The 14,779-nt window shown below is 35.7% G+C and overlaps 1 protein-coding gene across 2 annotated transcripts in view; it reads right to left on the bottom strand.

The window, feature by feature from the left end:
* SEMA3D (semaphorin 3D) overlaps positions 1–14,779 on the bottom strand; it is a 209,139-nt gene that overhangs the window by 19,601 nt on the left and 174,759 nt on the right. For both annotated transcript variants that reach the window (XM_036864311.1, XM_036864310.1), the window contains 5 exons: positions 9,631–9,853; positions 7,444–7,532; positions 5,562–5,603; positions 3,088–3,245; positions 293–357 (listed from right to left, as the gene is read on the bottom strand). In XM_036864311.1, the coding sequence (XP_036720206.1) occupies positions 293–357; positions 3,088–3,245; positions 5,562–5,603; positions 7,444–7,532; positions 9,631–9,853 (577 nt within the window). The remainder of the gene's footprint in view (positions 1–292; positions 358–3,087; positions 3,246–5,561; positions 5,604–7,443; positions 7,533–9,630; positions 9,854–14,779) is intronic.

Below are 14,779 nucleotides of genomic sequence, written 5' to 3'. Positions count from 1 at the left end.
TGCTTTATCTCTAATAGCAGTTTCAGACTTTACAAGGATGGATAAGGCATTAAAAAAAAAAAAAAAAAGGTATAGGAATTTTAAAAGCCATATGAAGCAAATAACAATATAACAAAGAATTACCACTTAGGCACGTGAACAGGGGGTTGATTTATAAAACCTCCTATTGCTTTTCCAGAACACAAGCATTACACAAAATGAGTAGGTGTTTTAACTCGTATAATAAAAAAGACACACAAAGACCAGGCTTAAAATTTTCAGTGAGAGGAAAGCATATTAAACCTATACTTACTGTCTTCTATGTCCCAGCACTGGGTGATTGGGTCCCCATACTTCACATCTTGGCGTCTAGCTCGCCTGTGCAAAAGGGATTAAATAGAACTTCAAGCATGATATCTGAGATATACAAAGTCTACATCTAACACTCATAACAGTAGCAGAAGCAGAATTATGCTTTACTGCTCAACTTAAATGCAGGTCAATATTCCAATCACTCTAACATCAATTCAAATAATACTAGTGGTAGAGTTCTAACAGAATAAATCCTGTTTTGGTAATAAGATGATCTGAATTTTATCTAACTACCACAGTTTTCTTTTTCTCTGACTTTTGACAAATTATTCAACAGAATAGGTTGAATATAAATACAATCCAGTTATTATATACTTCCTATGGGGGTAACTATTTGTATCTTCTTTTTTTCAGTCAGCCAACGGAAAAGTAAGATATAAAAGAGCTTTAGCTAGTGGGTAAGAAAGTACACACGAATACAAAATGCCTTATCATATGAAGATTCATTATTATATTGATGTGATTAAACAACGAGATAAATATCATTTGAAACAGAAGTACAAGTTTGATATGGTTCTCTGAGAGTAGTGATAATGATAATAATAATAAAATAATGGCCTTGTACATTATTGTCACATATTTTCCTTAAGAGGAAATAGTAACTACTGCATAAAAAAAGAAAAAATCTGCCACATCTAAGTTAAATAAGTCTTACACTTGGAGTACAGTTTCATTTGCTTTGGCTATTTTATGTTGCCACATCAGAGATCCTAGATGTCACAGTAAACATTCTGTGATATGTAGGGTGTTCCTTGAGGGGAATGCTGACCAGATGACAGCCCTGTGGAAGATTCATTTATCATACACATTTTTTGGCTCCCATGGACAGTGTTAGGTAAGGGAGAACATCACAGTGGCTTGTCTGCAAGATCAGAGATACAGTCTTGAGAAATACAAGAAGAAAAAATTATGATGGTATAAGGTACATAAGGTCAAGCATGTTTTTAAATCTTGGCTTCTTAAGGAACAGGATCAATTCATCAAACTGAAGGTTCATTACCAACTAATGAGCATTCTTGTTTTTTAGGTTCTTGAAAAGAAAAGCACTCCCCAAAGACTAACTAGGATGAGTATATTCTTTGTCAAAAACTATAACAAAAATGTTGTGACTTTTTACTTTAAACTTGAAATAATGGTATCTCCCCACTTACATTTAATTCAGAGATTTTAGGGAATACAAAAAGGTCTAGGAATTGTATCTGTTTCTGTACTATACATTCACTCTGTGATCACTAGAATTTGCAATTTGACAAATCAGTAAACTTTCAAAAAAATAAAAGTGCGTTATGTAGTAGCGGGACTAACATATGCACACCTGTTATCTTATTTTGTTAAGACCTAAAGATGAAAAAAAAATACCATATACAATTTGCTGACATTTTACCTAGAATAAAATATACTTTGGGCAATACTTTAGAAAATAGTGTTACTATAAACCACACTTTAAAATAATAATATTTTAATATACTCAGCCACCATCAGTCATATTAATGAGCATTCAGGGTGTTTCCAATAATTATGCTATTGAAAACTGTGCTGAAATGAACATCAAACATATAATTTGTGGTACTTTTTTGCCCGTGTGTGTAAAATAAATTCCTAGCTGGGTACTGTTGGCCCAGAATAGCATTATTTTTAAGAGCACATAAAGCAATAAACTACAAACAGCAGGATGTAGTTGGATATTTAAGCATATCTGGGTGGCAGAAATTGGTCAAGTTGGAGTAAAAGCAAAATTATACAGAATCACTGGGATGTGCTGTGGGCTGTATATAATCTACACTGTTACAAAAACATGTATTTATACATTATTTGTAAAACAGTAATTACGAGTATATACATATTTATAAATAAGGGAAGAAGGGAAGAATGTACAAAGGGTAGAGTAGTTAAGAAAGCAAACTTTTCATGCTTTTTGACAAAGATGAAGAGAAAGGATATAAACAATTTATCAGAATTTTTTAAAGCTCTGAAACCGAGGGTTATTATCAGTTAAATCCATGAAACCTGTAACCTGCCTTCGTTAATCAAGCTTGCTTTAATTGTTGCTATAAAAACGTGTGTGTCCTCCAAGCCTCCGGTAACCTAAACAGGATGTTTGCCCAAGTTGTTTAGAAACTTGGGAGTCAGCTGTGTTCAGTTTGAGCTCTAGCCGGTTAAGACTGGTTAGGACCACTGACCCTCCCTCTGGGCATGTGGGAGTGTCCAGTGACCTTTTGACATCAGAGGCCAAAAACTCCACCCTCAGGGCAGGCATCCCAGGAAGAAGCTTGTAGCTTAGTTGCATCTGCGCAGAACGATGATTACCTCACCTTTTTCTTATCTCCAATTAACCTTCCCCAGGCTCCCCACGCCTCAGCTTTCTCCCATAAGTATCCTCAGTCCCTCGCCTGTGGGGAGGGGAATTTGAGACTTGTTTTCCCCATCTCCCCGCTTGACTGCTTTGTGAATAAACCCGTTCCCTGCTGCACATCTTGGCATCTCCACGTTTGGCTTGCTGTGCATCAAACAAAACTAGTTTGGTAAGACTCCACATTTCCGGATTTCATAACATTCTGTTTTATCCTCCTTCAAAATTTAGCTGTATGAAAAACTCTAAAACATTTAGATTGTAATATTCCTACCACAGACCATGTTCTCTATATGTTTTCTCTTTAAACTACAAGAGAAGGTATTCGTGTGAGATATTCATTGTGTGAAAAGCAAGGCTTCATCTTAATTTGATGTGCCTCTCACCTTTTTGAAGTGGGTGCATAGCGAGAGCATGCATTTCCATCCCAGGCACAGTAGGGGTCTCTGGCAAGACAACAGTCTGCACAAGCTTTCCCATAAGTGTCACATCTGTGCAAGGAGAGCTGAGCCAGTCCATCTCGGGAACCAATGTACAACTGTTGCTGCAAATCAGGCAAAACAAATGCATTAGAAGCATCTTTCAGACGAGTCTTAAGAACTTCCCTTTCTTGAATACCACATCACAGACCTAAATCTGTCTCCTCAGGTGCCCTGCCCGTTATAAACACTTGCACAGAAACATAAGGAAGAGTAAGATAAGTCAGTCTTCTGTCCCTGGTTGGATGGTGGTTTGAAGATGATGACACAGAATTGGACAGCATTCTAGAGAGCTAGAGTAACCTTGGCAGTAATTTAAGAAGGTCAAAAACCAGCTGCTAGACTGAGGAATTAAGATGTCAGATTCTTTGTTAGTAGCTGAAAATACACTGGTAGATTATATCAAGCACAGATGCTATAGGCAACACTGATGGTCTTCTCCTGCCATGGCTTCTTATATAAGAGTTGACTGAAAAGAGGTGTATAAAAAACTTTCCTGTGGTTTTAACTAACCATTTCATTTGTTAATGAAGTAAGGATCCCTGAAGGAAGTTGAGTGATAAGTGAGAGAGAAAGTATTTGGTATCACTGTGAAGAAAGTATTTAGGAGGTTTGTGGGATGCTGTATCACACGTGGAAGCCTGCAGGATACTGACAAAGTCAGCAAATACAATCACATTTTGAAAGTAATGCCCTGCTCCCTACATGTATTCACTTGAGGGTATGTGGTGGAGGCAGAGGGAGCGATGATAACAAGTGAATAAGCCATAGTCTGTGCCTTCAAGTAACTTACGGTCAAGTCTAGTGGACATGCCAAACTTTAAATGGAGGAAAAAAAAATCTGAGAAATAGATATTGGCACAAATAACATACATGAACTCCACCTATAGAAATCTGTCTTATACCCCTACCACCCACTTAAGACCTCCTGGAGGCTAAATGTGGACTTTGTTTACTATTTTACTATATAATTCTCCATAGCGTTTGATACCAGTAAGACTAAAGCCTCCTTGAAAGTCTCTTCCCTTTCTCCTGTTCTCCCTCTTTATTTCTGCCTAAGACTTCTGTTTCCTTGGATGATTCCATTCTTTGCATTGAACATTGGGTTTCCCTCTTTGCGATTCTCATCTTTACTCTTCTTCCTGTACAAAGACTCAGAGTGATTTTGAAGACAACATAAACACGCACACACTGATGCCCCTAAATCTAGTCTTCCTACCCTACCTTGACCAAGAGACACCATCCCAGTCACCCACATCACGAATCTGGGAGTTGTCTTTGAATCTTCTTTCACCCTCACTCGGTCTGCCACCTTATCTCTCCGTTCTCTTACACAGCACTCTCAAATCCATTTCCTCCTCCCTCTCCACTGCCCCTGCCTTTGTCTCAGTCCTTATCATCTCTTTCCTGGATGACCTGTAAGTGTCCTTACTGTTTCAGCTGGCTTCACCCTTGTTTTCTGGCAACCCTCACCTCCACCCCAGGACTCAATCCCTCTTCCACACTGCCACACCAGGCTGCTCTCTCTAAGAGGAAAATCTTATCATGACACCCTCCTGCTTAAAATCTTTAAAGGTTTTCATTGTCTTGGATAAACTTGTTAAACTTCTCAGGAGGGCATCCATGCAAGGATGTGTCTACTCTTCTTCTGTCTTACCTCCCCAGATTCCTTTCTAGCCTCCTTGCCCCTTGAGTGCAGGTATGCTCTCTGCTCCAGTTGTACACAAACTTACTAGAGTGAGTTCTAGTCTTTCACTCTTCACGCCTTTTCAAATGGTCCCCTCTTCTACTCGGCATATGCTTCCCCATCCCATCCTTCTTTTTATTTATCTGGTTGCCTGCAGCATCCTTCATGGCTCGAGCTGCCTGTCTCTCCCTGCTCCCCTGGCTCCCTTGTACACCAGCTCCTCTCCTGTCCGTCTCCCTAGAACATGGCTCCATTATTGCTCTACTTTGTTAGCATGCTCCTTTGCCTTCCAGCTCCAGGTGACTGTTGGGCTGTTTGCCACTGCAGTCCGTAGTCTAACTCCTAGACTCGCTGATTAAAAACCATCTTTAATGTTTAGGGCTAGTATTCTACATGAATTACTTTACAGCCTTGACAGAATGACATTCTCATGAGACTAGGAAAGTGAGCTCAATTTTCAAGAGCCAAAGGAAGGGGAGAACGTATTATTCAATTAATGAAATTGGGTCCCCTGTCTCCTAAGGCAAGGCTGAAAAAATGCCCTATAATCAGTTATAAAAGAAACAAATAATCTAAAGCTCTTTACGCTATTTATAATTTAACTTCCAGTTTCAATGGATTTTCCCTAAAATAAACTTTGATTCAAACAATCTTTCTTTTGGGGCTAATTTTTTACACAAAAATTAGAAAGTACCTGCTTCAGAGACAACTCCATGTTCAAGATGATTGATGAATGCTGAAAATAGAATTTAACTATTAATAAAGATAATCATGAACAATCTTTCAGAGTAGCCAATATTTTGTTTTATCTTTTACCAAGGATAATTGGAGTAAACTTCAAGGCTCTGTTACATAGAAGAGAAAAAGATCTTAAGTTTGCTATTTCCTTCCCATGTGTAGTGATTCAACCTTAATAAAAATTATCAAAATAGTTATTTTTAAATCTTATTAAAGAAAAATTACCTAAATGTAGGAGGAGACACTCTGCATTGAAAATTGGTCCCGGTTACCCACAAGGTTTCTCCCTCTTCTGTCTCTGCTTATTTTAACTGCTTCCATATAATTCAAACTAGTGTTGACAAGAACATCTCCATAATTATTTATTGCCTCTTTCTGCTCTTACTTAGATCAGTAGTTCAAAAACTTGTTCAAGTAGTAAAATTCTAAAAAGTTATAGTGCTTCTTGTGGATGAGCATATTCTTTATAAAACACTGCAAGATACGATGCACATGGTTTCACGACATGAAAGTTTTATTTGTAGAAAACATGCCTCTATGCATGCAATACAAAATTTAAAACATGAACACAAAAGCTACCAAACTAAAAAGGATGGAATGTTTAAACATTTTTTTATCTATCGTCTATGTCTCTCTCTCTATATATATGACTATTCATTTCTCATCAGCCAATATTTACTAAGCAATAAACACAAGCAGATATTAAAACTTTAAGAAAATATATGAAAAAAATGAAAAGAAATGTTAAATGAGAAAGTTCTATCCAATAACTTTTTCTATGAATTAAGCGAACAGGGTCATTATTTAATCTTAACAGTGGAATCCAAACAATTCCTCTTGGTCAGTAATAACCGCTGAGTAGACTTAGTCTAATGTGCCTCTGTGTATTATGGGGGCTTTATTTTTGCCCTCTGGGTTCACACTTATATTTGACATTGGCTTTTCCCTCAGGAACTACCCACGACTTTGTTTCTGGTAGATTCCAGAGAGCAGGTCTTGTTCTTGTTAACTCCTGGACCACTATTATCATCACAATGTAAACAGGATCCTGCGGAACCCAGCCTGTTAATTAACTTGAGACCCTCAAAGCAGAGAGCTCTACTCTCTTTTAAGGCAATAGAAGTTTACATGGAAACAGTCTATTTTAATAAACTGTCTCAACAAAAATGGTATAAAAGACAGCATATTTTTTAAAAGCTCTTCTAAGAAATGCAATTTTATTTCTAATTTCATTTTAGAAAATAACTCTAAATTGAATTTCATTGAAGATCTACAAAGAATGCCACAATTCAAATTTACTACTGTTAAAAGTCTAAGGACATTCCCCAAATCTGGAGAACTATTATTTTAGATCTACTAACTCTTTTGGTGGTTGAGGGGAATTTAGCACACATAAAGACTTACTATCAAGCAACTTTAAAAAAAAAATTCCTTACAGAAATGCAGGAACACATGATTTATACACTCTTCCAGTTTCCTTAAATTCAACTGAAGAAAAATTGAAAAGTAAAATTTATAAAGTAGAAAAGCATCTGGATAGTAAAAGAGACCCTAGGCTTTCATCTACCATGGCGATTTGTCTGAACATACGCTTAGAGAACTCAGTCATGAGGGGCAACCCAGGAGCCCCAAGTTCAGTGATATTTCTGCAGGGGAAAATGAGTCCCATTCTTAGTTGCTTTTAAAACTTTTTCCTTCGCTTAAGGAAAAGAAAAATAAAGAAGCTAATTGCAAAGACTTCTTCAGAAAGAGTGGTGACGTACTGATACGAACATGTCCTATATAAGAACTGCTCAAGTTCGCCGTCGCTTCTCCCGGAACTCTGGCCTAAGTCTTACCTTGAATATGTGTAACTCCTCCAGTACTACCTCTTCCATTTTCCACTTCTCCTTTGAAATGCTGACAACTTTTAGGACTGTTCCAATGTCTGAAAAAATACATTACCCATGATCCTGTTGTTTCTACTTCAATGTTTAGTTAAGCATTTTCCTAGCAACCTTCACATGGCTCCCCTCATTTTTTTTTCAATGCCTTTCAAGCAATCAGGTTAAACAAAGGATGCGAGAAGTGAAGCTTAATGTATATGATTCTCCCCTTTTGAAATACTATAGCTTTCGGCTCATAAAACACATTTATAAAGAAAATATTAAAAGACACACATTCAGAGTGTATTCCTAACACAAGGAATAGAGATGTCTCCTTTAAAAATTAGTTGAAAGGGTAACAAAAGAGGAACAACATTTTTGGAACTTAATTTAAAAGGTTAAAATATATTAACAAATTTTCTCTCTCAATGTAAGAAATATTTATTCAGTACTTATCCAGTTCACCATGAAAGATAAATATATATATTTTTAATAATCTTAACAAATGGAAGAGAAATCATTGAATCTATCTACATGGGGGAAGTAGTAGCTCACTCATAAAATGTATTTTACTTACAGAAATATAATTAATGGGCTAGAAAATAAAATTTTGTCTAAAATTATTTTAGTTCAATTTAAAAGAACTAAACTATTATCACAAGATTAATCATATATTGCAGTCCACAAGGTGGCATGTTATTACAGAAAGACGATCAAAAGAACATTTTAGAAAAAAATCCCATTTGGAAATTAATGGAGAGACTGACTTACACATAAAAATAAATTTAAAATAGTTGCTTTTAAACTTCTGAGCACAGAGGTTGAAGTAGGTTAACATGTATGGTAATATCCTATTTGTACAAAATAGTCTGGATTATTTGTTTTTAAATGACTCTAGGATCTTTGAAAAATATTAAATATATATTTTCTGAATGTCATAATTGAAAATCAATCTATCTTAGTATCCTCATAATTTTCTAAGTAAAAGTTAGGTAGTACCACCTAGTGGCTAAATGGCTTTTCTGACCCTGAAATGTTGAAGAACTAGAAATGAGCTTTGGGTGGGCAGTGCAATTAAGGGGCAAGCTCATTAGAATTAATGACAAACTAATTATTTCATGTTTTGACACTTCAGTAGTAATCTCTGTAGTCTTGAAAGTATTACTTTTTTTCCCTGGGCCTTGGTACTGCCATCTGCAACATAATCAGGTTTGACAACTGGTGTTCTTGAAAGTCCTCTGAGTCTGTCACACAGACACTTCCTAATAAACCTAACTTTTGTAAAACCAATATATTTTAAAAAATAAAATTATTCTAAAATTGTTTTATAGTCCTAAAAACATTTCAATAAAAATGTCCATTTCTTAAAAACTCATCAAATTTCTGTTTTTTTATGCAATACGTGATCCATCAAATTACATAACATTATCTAGGATGTAGTGCTTTTGTTTTAATGATACATGTTATCTTTACTGCCAATACAATTCACAGGACATTATTAGATATTACTTTTTTTTTTTTGAGATGCACCAAATAAGCAATATCTCTTTCCCTTGATAAAAAAGGTAATCATTTTATAATTACTGAGTTGGCAGTCAAAAAAATAAATAAAATGGGCTCTAATAATGAAAAGTGATGCTTAATCCACAAAATTCAAGGACAGGAAAAATAATCACCAAGTAGTTTCTACTTTAAGTTCTTTACAAATTAATGATTAACTTTTTTGAAACCACCATAAGCCAACTAAGTCAGTGATTCTCAAAACTGGGTGAAGGGATCCTTTGGGGTAAGATTATCAAATATCTCTGTAGAGAAAGGGAAATGTGAAGTTTGAAAATAGAGAAGCTTTGCTTTACCTACTTGTTTTAGTCCATAGTCATTCAACAAATATGTATTGAGCACCTCATCTGTAGCAGGCACATTGCAGTCGTAATATAGTAGTATATTTTGAAATCTCACATAACACTAATGGAGGCTGGGAGATATGTATGATCGTCGATCAAAAGCACATGTTATGCAAGTTAAAAAAAACACTGACTGGGTATTAGCTAATAGTTACTCATTTTGATTTTGGCCGGTAAACTTTTCTGAAGTTTTTGTTTTGTTTGTCTAATAATGAAAAATTCATTTGAAAGAAGGCATAACCTGGCTCTAGCATACCTGTTCCAAGAAACATCACATCGTACTGGCCATCTTCTGCAACAACGTGATCCACCACAATCTGTGTCAGTCTGTAATCCACATTGATGCGCTTGAATGTTGGTCCTCCCACAACTGGATATACTGATTTATACATCACAGGGTGCCGCTTTATGAAACTGATGACATCGTCTGGAAAATCTCGGGTGGATTTAATCAGTGGATCATAGGTTTTGCTTGGACACTGAAAAGAAATGAGGAGGGGAGTAAAGGCATTGTTCACACATCTGAGAAATTTTCACATCTAATAAAGTTTTTAAGGCTTATCATTGATAATATTAAAGGAGTGGTCAACAGGATCAATATGAAATCACATGTATTGACAGATGTAAATAAATGTGGCTTACCTGGAGTGTATATAAATCCAGTTTTTGCTTTCAAAAATATTCTTAATTATTACAATGAAATATTATTCAGCCACACAAAAAATGAAATCTTACTATTTGCAACATGGATGGACCTTGAGGGCATTATGCTAAGTGAAGTAAGTCAGACAGAGAAAGACAAATACTGTATGATCTCACTTATGTGTGGAATCAAACAAAAGACCTCAAAGATACAGAGAACAGATTGGTGGTTGCCAGATGTAGAGGGTGCAGGATGGGCAAAATGGGTCAGAGGGTACAAATTTCCAGTTATAAATCCTGAGGATGTAATGTACAGTATGGTGGCTATAGTTACTAACACTGTATTTGAAAGTTGCTAAGAGTAGATCTTAAAAGTTCTCATCACAAGAAAAAAAAATTGTAATTCTGTATGGTGACTGATGTTAAGTGGACTTATTGTGATCATTTTTCAATATATACAAATAGTGAATTATGTTGTACACCTGAAACTAATGTTGTATGTCATTGATACCTCAATAAAACATTAACTGTGCACATATTTTAAATCTTTTATCAATGTCCAGTTGGGCTCTTGCTTTTGAAATACTTTTCAGTTGCATAAGCACAAGTAAAAATTGATAATTCCAATCCATATGTTTTCTTCCAAGAAGTATGACTTCAGAAAACCAATTACAAAACCCCCATGCTAGATATTTCTGTTGTCTTTTGAACTATTCTCTTCTTGAATTAGCCTCAGATCTCAAAAGACAACTGCCTTTGCTTGTAGGCAGATGGAATGGCTAATGATCATCAAAGAGAACCTTATGAAACAAATTATCATGCTTATTAAAGCTTCTCAATGTTTCTCCAAAAAGATTTCTAAATTATATCCATTTACCTGTATTTTCTAAAGTTTCCAAAGTGAGCTCTTTTCTTACAAAGGTACATGAAATTTGAGTTGAAATAATTAAGAAAGTGATCTATAAACATTATTATTTTCAATTTCTTTTAATTAATGTAAAATTTCAGTTTTAAATTAAAACCATGATTGTTAATAAAATGGAACAAATCAACATGTCATAAAGTTACTTGTAAAAGAGCTTTAATAGTTTGATATCATAATTATCTAGGTTTTCATAACTGGTGTGAAAATTTACTGTGAGCAAGTCAACAACTCTTCCCCTAAAGGATCTGTGGGGAAACCCTCAGAGAATTTTTCACTTCTGTCTTAAAATCGCTTCTTGTGCGCCTTTTGACATCCACTAATTCAATAGTTAGCATACCCTGCCCCCTGGTGGTAAAAGTAAAAAATTCACACTGGTATGAATTCAATGTGCCTCTATCCAAAAACATGAAAAGGGAATTACTTCATAAATCCCTTCAAAATATTACTTCAAATATCTCCCCTCCCACGTACTAAATCTATTTTATGATTTTATTATATTGTAATTGAGTAAGTTATCTCAGCGAGAACAGTGCTGTTACCACATTTGAATTCTTAACTGGCTAATACATTCTTCTGGAATGGAAAAGTTTAGCTGTATGATGCAGGCATAGAAAAGAAAATGAGTTAAATTAAGTAAAGTTTATAAGAAAGTGCTGCTTTCTCCCTGTTTTAGTTTTTAGACAAGTTGAAACATAATCTCCACTGAACTGAGCCACTTATACCCAACACTAATTAGAATCTTGTCAAGGCTCGAAATTGTACTTCTCAAAGCATTCACGAGCGTCATTCTTAAGGAACTAAAGATACTGGAGTTAGTCACAGTAAATGACCCTGACCTCAAATTTACAGCAGTAAAATCATAATAGCTCACTAAATTACAAGAAATAGCAAAGAAGTTATACTTTTAAAAAGAATCTGTTAATAATTTTCTATAAATAGCTTGAGAATATATTTATCTTTCATAAGAATCTTTGCATGTGAAAAGAAACTGATCTTTTTTTGATCAGTTTTATTGACTTGTCCCAGGTCTGCACCAAAAAGGTTGGAAATGTCCTAGAATGTTAGCCGTTTGGTACTTACTGATCATATTCCTAGCTGGATGTTGGTCTAAAGATCTAAGTCTGTATCTTCAGTCATTGTTTCTAGCACTTTGCTTTCAGCCAAGTGAAATCTGTCAACTCAGTAATGCAAGGAACCCTATATTAAGTAGATTAAGCTGTAACTCAAAATGGATACGGAGCTCAAATGATACAAAGCTCTTGCCCAATTACAGGCTGTGTGTTTGAGACTCAGTCAAAGGCCATTCATAGTGGGCTTATAGCTTATAATGCCTGTGGTACTATCTGGTGGGCCTATTATTAAAATCAAAGCAAATGCAAGATTTCTGCCTGCATTACATTTTTGAAACAGCCCTCGAACTTAAGAAAAACATCTCTTTTGACTTTGTAGATATAATCATGCAGTAGCCAATATTTCAAAGGAAATAACATCGTGCCATTCAAGTCAGTTTTTTATATCAAATTTTCAAACCATAAGAAATTTTAATGTGAGAAAGGATAGGTGAATGAAGCTAGGAACATTCATCAAAGAAACAAACATGATAATTTTCCTCATTGTTCACCTCTGACAAAGAAGTTTAAGTGTAATAAAATCTAACAAAAAAAGAAGAGAAGGGAAACCTGGCTTCTATTGACTATTATAAAATGATCTTTGAAAATGTTTTTTTTTTTCATATGGCAGCTTTTCCTCATGGCATGCTGCCAGTGTTTGGATAAGATCTTTATCCTCTAGGTTGCTGTGTGTGATCTCTCTGGTCCGCGTCTCCACTCTGCTTTCACAAATGAAAGTGATTTGGTAGAGATACTCCCTGAGGTTTAAGATAGTACAGTTTGAACCAAATATTAAAAACCAGTGGAATTTTTCCTTTGATATCATAGCTGCATCTCACACAGATCTAAAAATAACTTGGGATGCCAAGTATCTTATGCAGGTAAATGGAAAGTAGGAGAGAAAAATTACATAAAGGAAAAAGAGAAAGCGTGGGGAAATGCTACATCTAAATAACCATATTCAATTATTTTCCTTACACAAATCCTAGAAAACTTTCCTATTGCAGCTATACATCACAGGTATTAAAAATCTAATGAATTTTTCTCTTTATGTGTGTACTTTAAGTTCTACCTGCTGAGTCAGTCCATCTGAATATACTGTAGAGGGCAATTTATTTCTGCTTCCAGCTTTCTAACATTTGTCTGACTTCCATCACTTTATCTCCTGTGACTGTAAGAAATAAATCAGGGAACTTACCTGTGTCTCCACCTACTGTTTCAAAAAACTCTAAGACAGTTTAAAATATGAAGGAGAAAAAAAAAAGAGCAAGCTATTACCAAAACTCTAAAATGTCTGTATCTTGCTGGAAACAATACCAGCACAAGAGCAGAAGAGAAAAGGACCTGCCTAGGCAGCTCTGAGATGAAAGGGTAAACCCAGCGGCAATAAGCCCTGGTTGCGTGCCTATCTCCCAGGGCTGGCTGCCACCCTGACTAGGTGTGATCATGTTATGCTTGGCACGTCTGCGTGTTTGCAGAGGGCCTTCAGTCGTGCAGTGGGAAGCAATGGATAAGAGGAGAAAAATGGGTTTTATCCAATGAGAGAACTTTGCCCCTTGGCAAGGCCCCACACAGCTGTTACACGTTTTCTCCCCCTGCTGCTTCGGGCTATTCTCTACAGGTTGCAGTTTCATTTTAAACGAATCAGAGGGATGATCAGTGCGAGGGAAGACATGGCACGAGGAACAACTGAACCGGGCTTTCATTTTTAGCAAAATGGGAAAAATAAGCTAAATGTGTAAAGAAGTCTCATTTTTACGTATAAAGTAAAACATGCAAATTTAATAGGTGCCATCCTATCCCCCTACTTATTCCTCTAAGAGTCAGTTTATAACATATATGGGCAAAGACAGATGCTATATTCAATATGAGATAGAAGGGCCGGAGATATAAATATACAGGTAAATCTATCTTTTTTTGAAGCTTCTCTTTTTTTTTTAGAAGAATTTCTATACCAGAAAAATGAAAACATGATTGAATGGAGTAAGTAGCCTGGGATTTGGAGAACCTCATTTGAAAAGCGAATGTTGGCCCTATGGAAAAGAAAGCTGAAAGCCAGTTGAAGAGACTGATTTGTTATCTGAATCAGCTGCCTTTCACCATTTCAGAGAAACACAGCCTATATACAGTTAAAGGAAAGTGGTAGAGATGTTTTGTCATACACCCTTAGGAACCTGGAGTCAGGAGGCCCAGATTCTAGTCTTGCCTCTGCTTCTCCTTTCTAGAATGAAAAAGAAAAACCTAGAAGGGTTAGAATTAAAGAGATCCTATCCAATAAGTGGAAAGCCATGCAGTGAACAAATGTTGGGGGAAAAAAAACCCCGTGAATTTAATATGATAGAGAGGCATCTATGAGCTAGTAACATGTAAAATGAGATTTTCCCAAAGATTTCCATATGCTTTAAATTAATTAGGAACTTTTAGTTGAAACAAAAGAAACACCGATGAAATTTTAGACATATTCTTCAGATGCATAAATAAGAAGACAGTGTGACACTGTGAGGGAATTCTTCCATTATTTTTTTCCATCCCATTTGGATCTCTCACAGTCTAACACTATACAAATCAAAAGGAAGTTTAGGATACGACTTTTGGACTCTCTTTCTTTTTGCACCCTTATCTTTGAATCAATCTTAAGACGTCTTTTTTTCTAGAAATATAATCAAGAAAATCCTTACTTAATGGGGCCAGTCTAGGTTACAACTCAGATCTAATTTAGGGGATTCATG

The sequence above is a fragment of the Balaenoptera musculus genome, chromosome 9, assembly GCF_009873245.2.
Source record: "Balaenoptera musculus isolate JJ_BM4_2016_0621 chromosome 9, mBalMus1.pri.v3, whole genome shotgun sequence".
In the NCBI taxonomy this organism is placed as follows: Eukaryota; Metazoa; Chordata; class Mammalia; order Artiodactyla; family Balaenopteridae; genus Balaenoptera; species Balaenoptera musculus.
The sequence above is the reverse complement of the archived record's forward strand: the minus strand, read 5'-3'. Positions and strand labels throughout refer to the sequence as shown.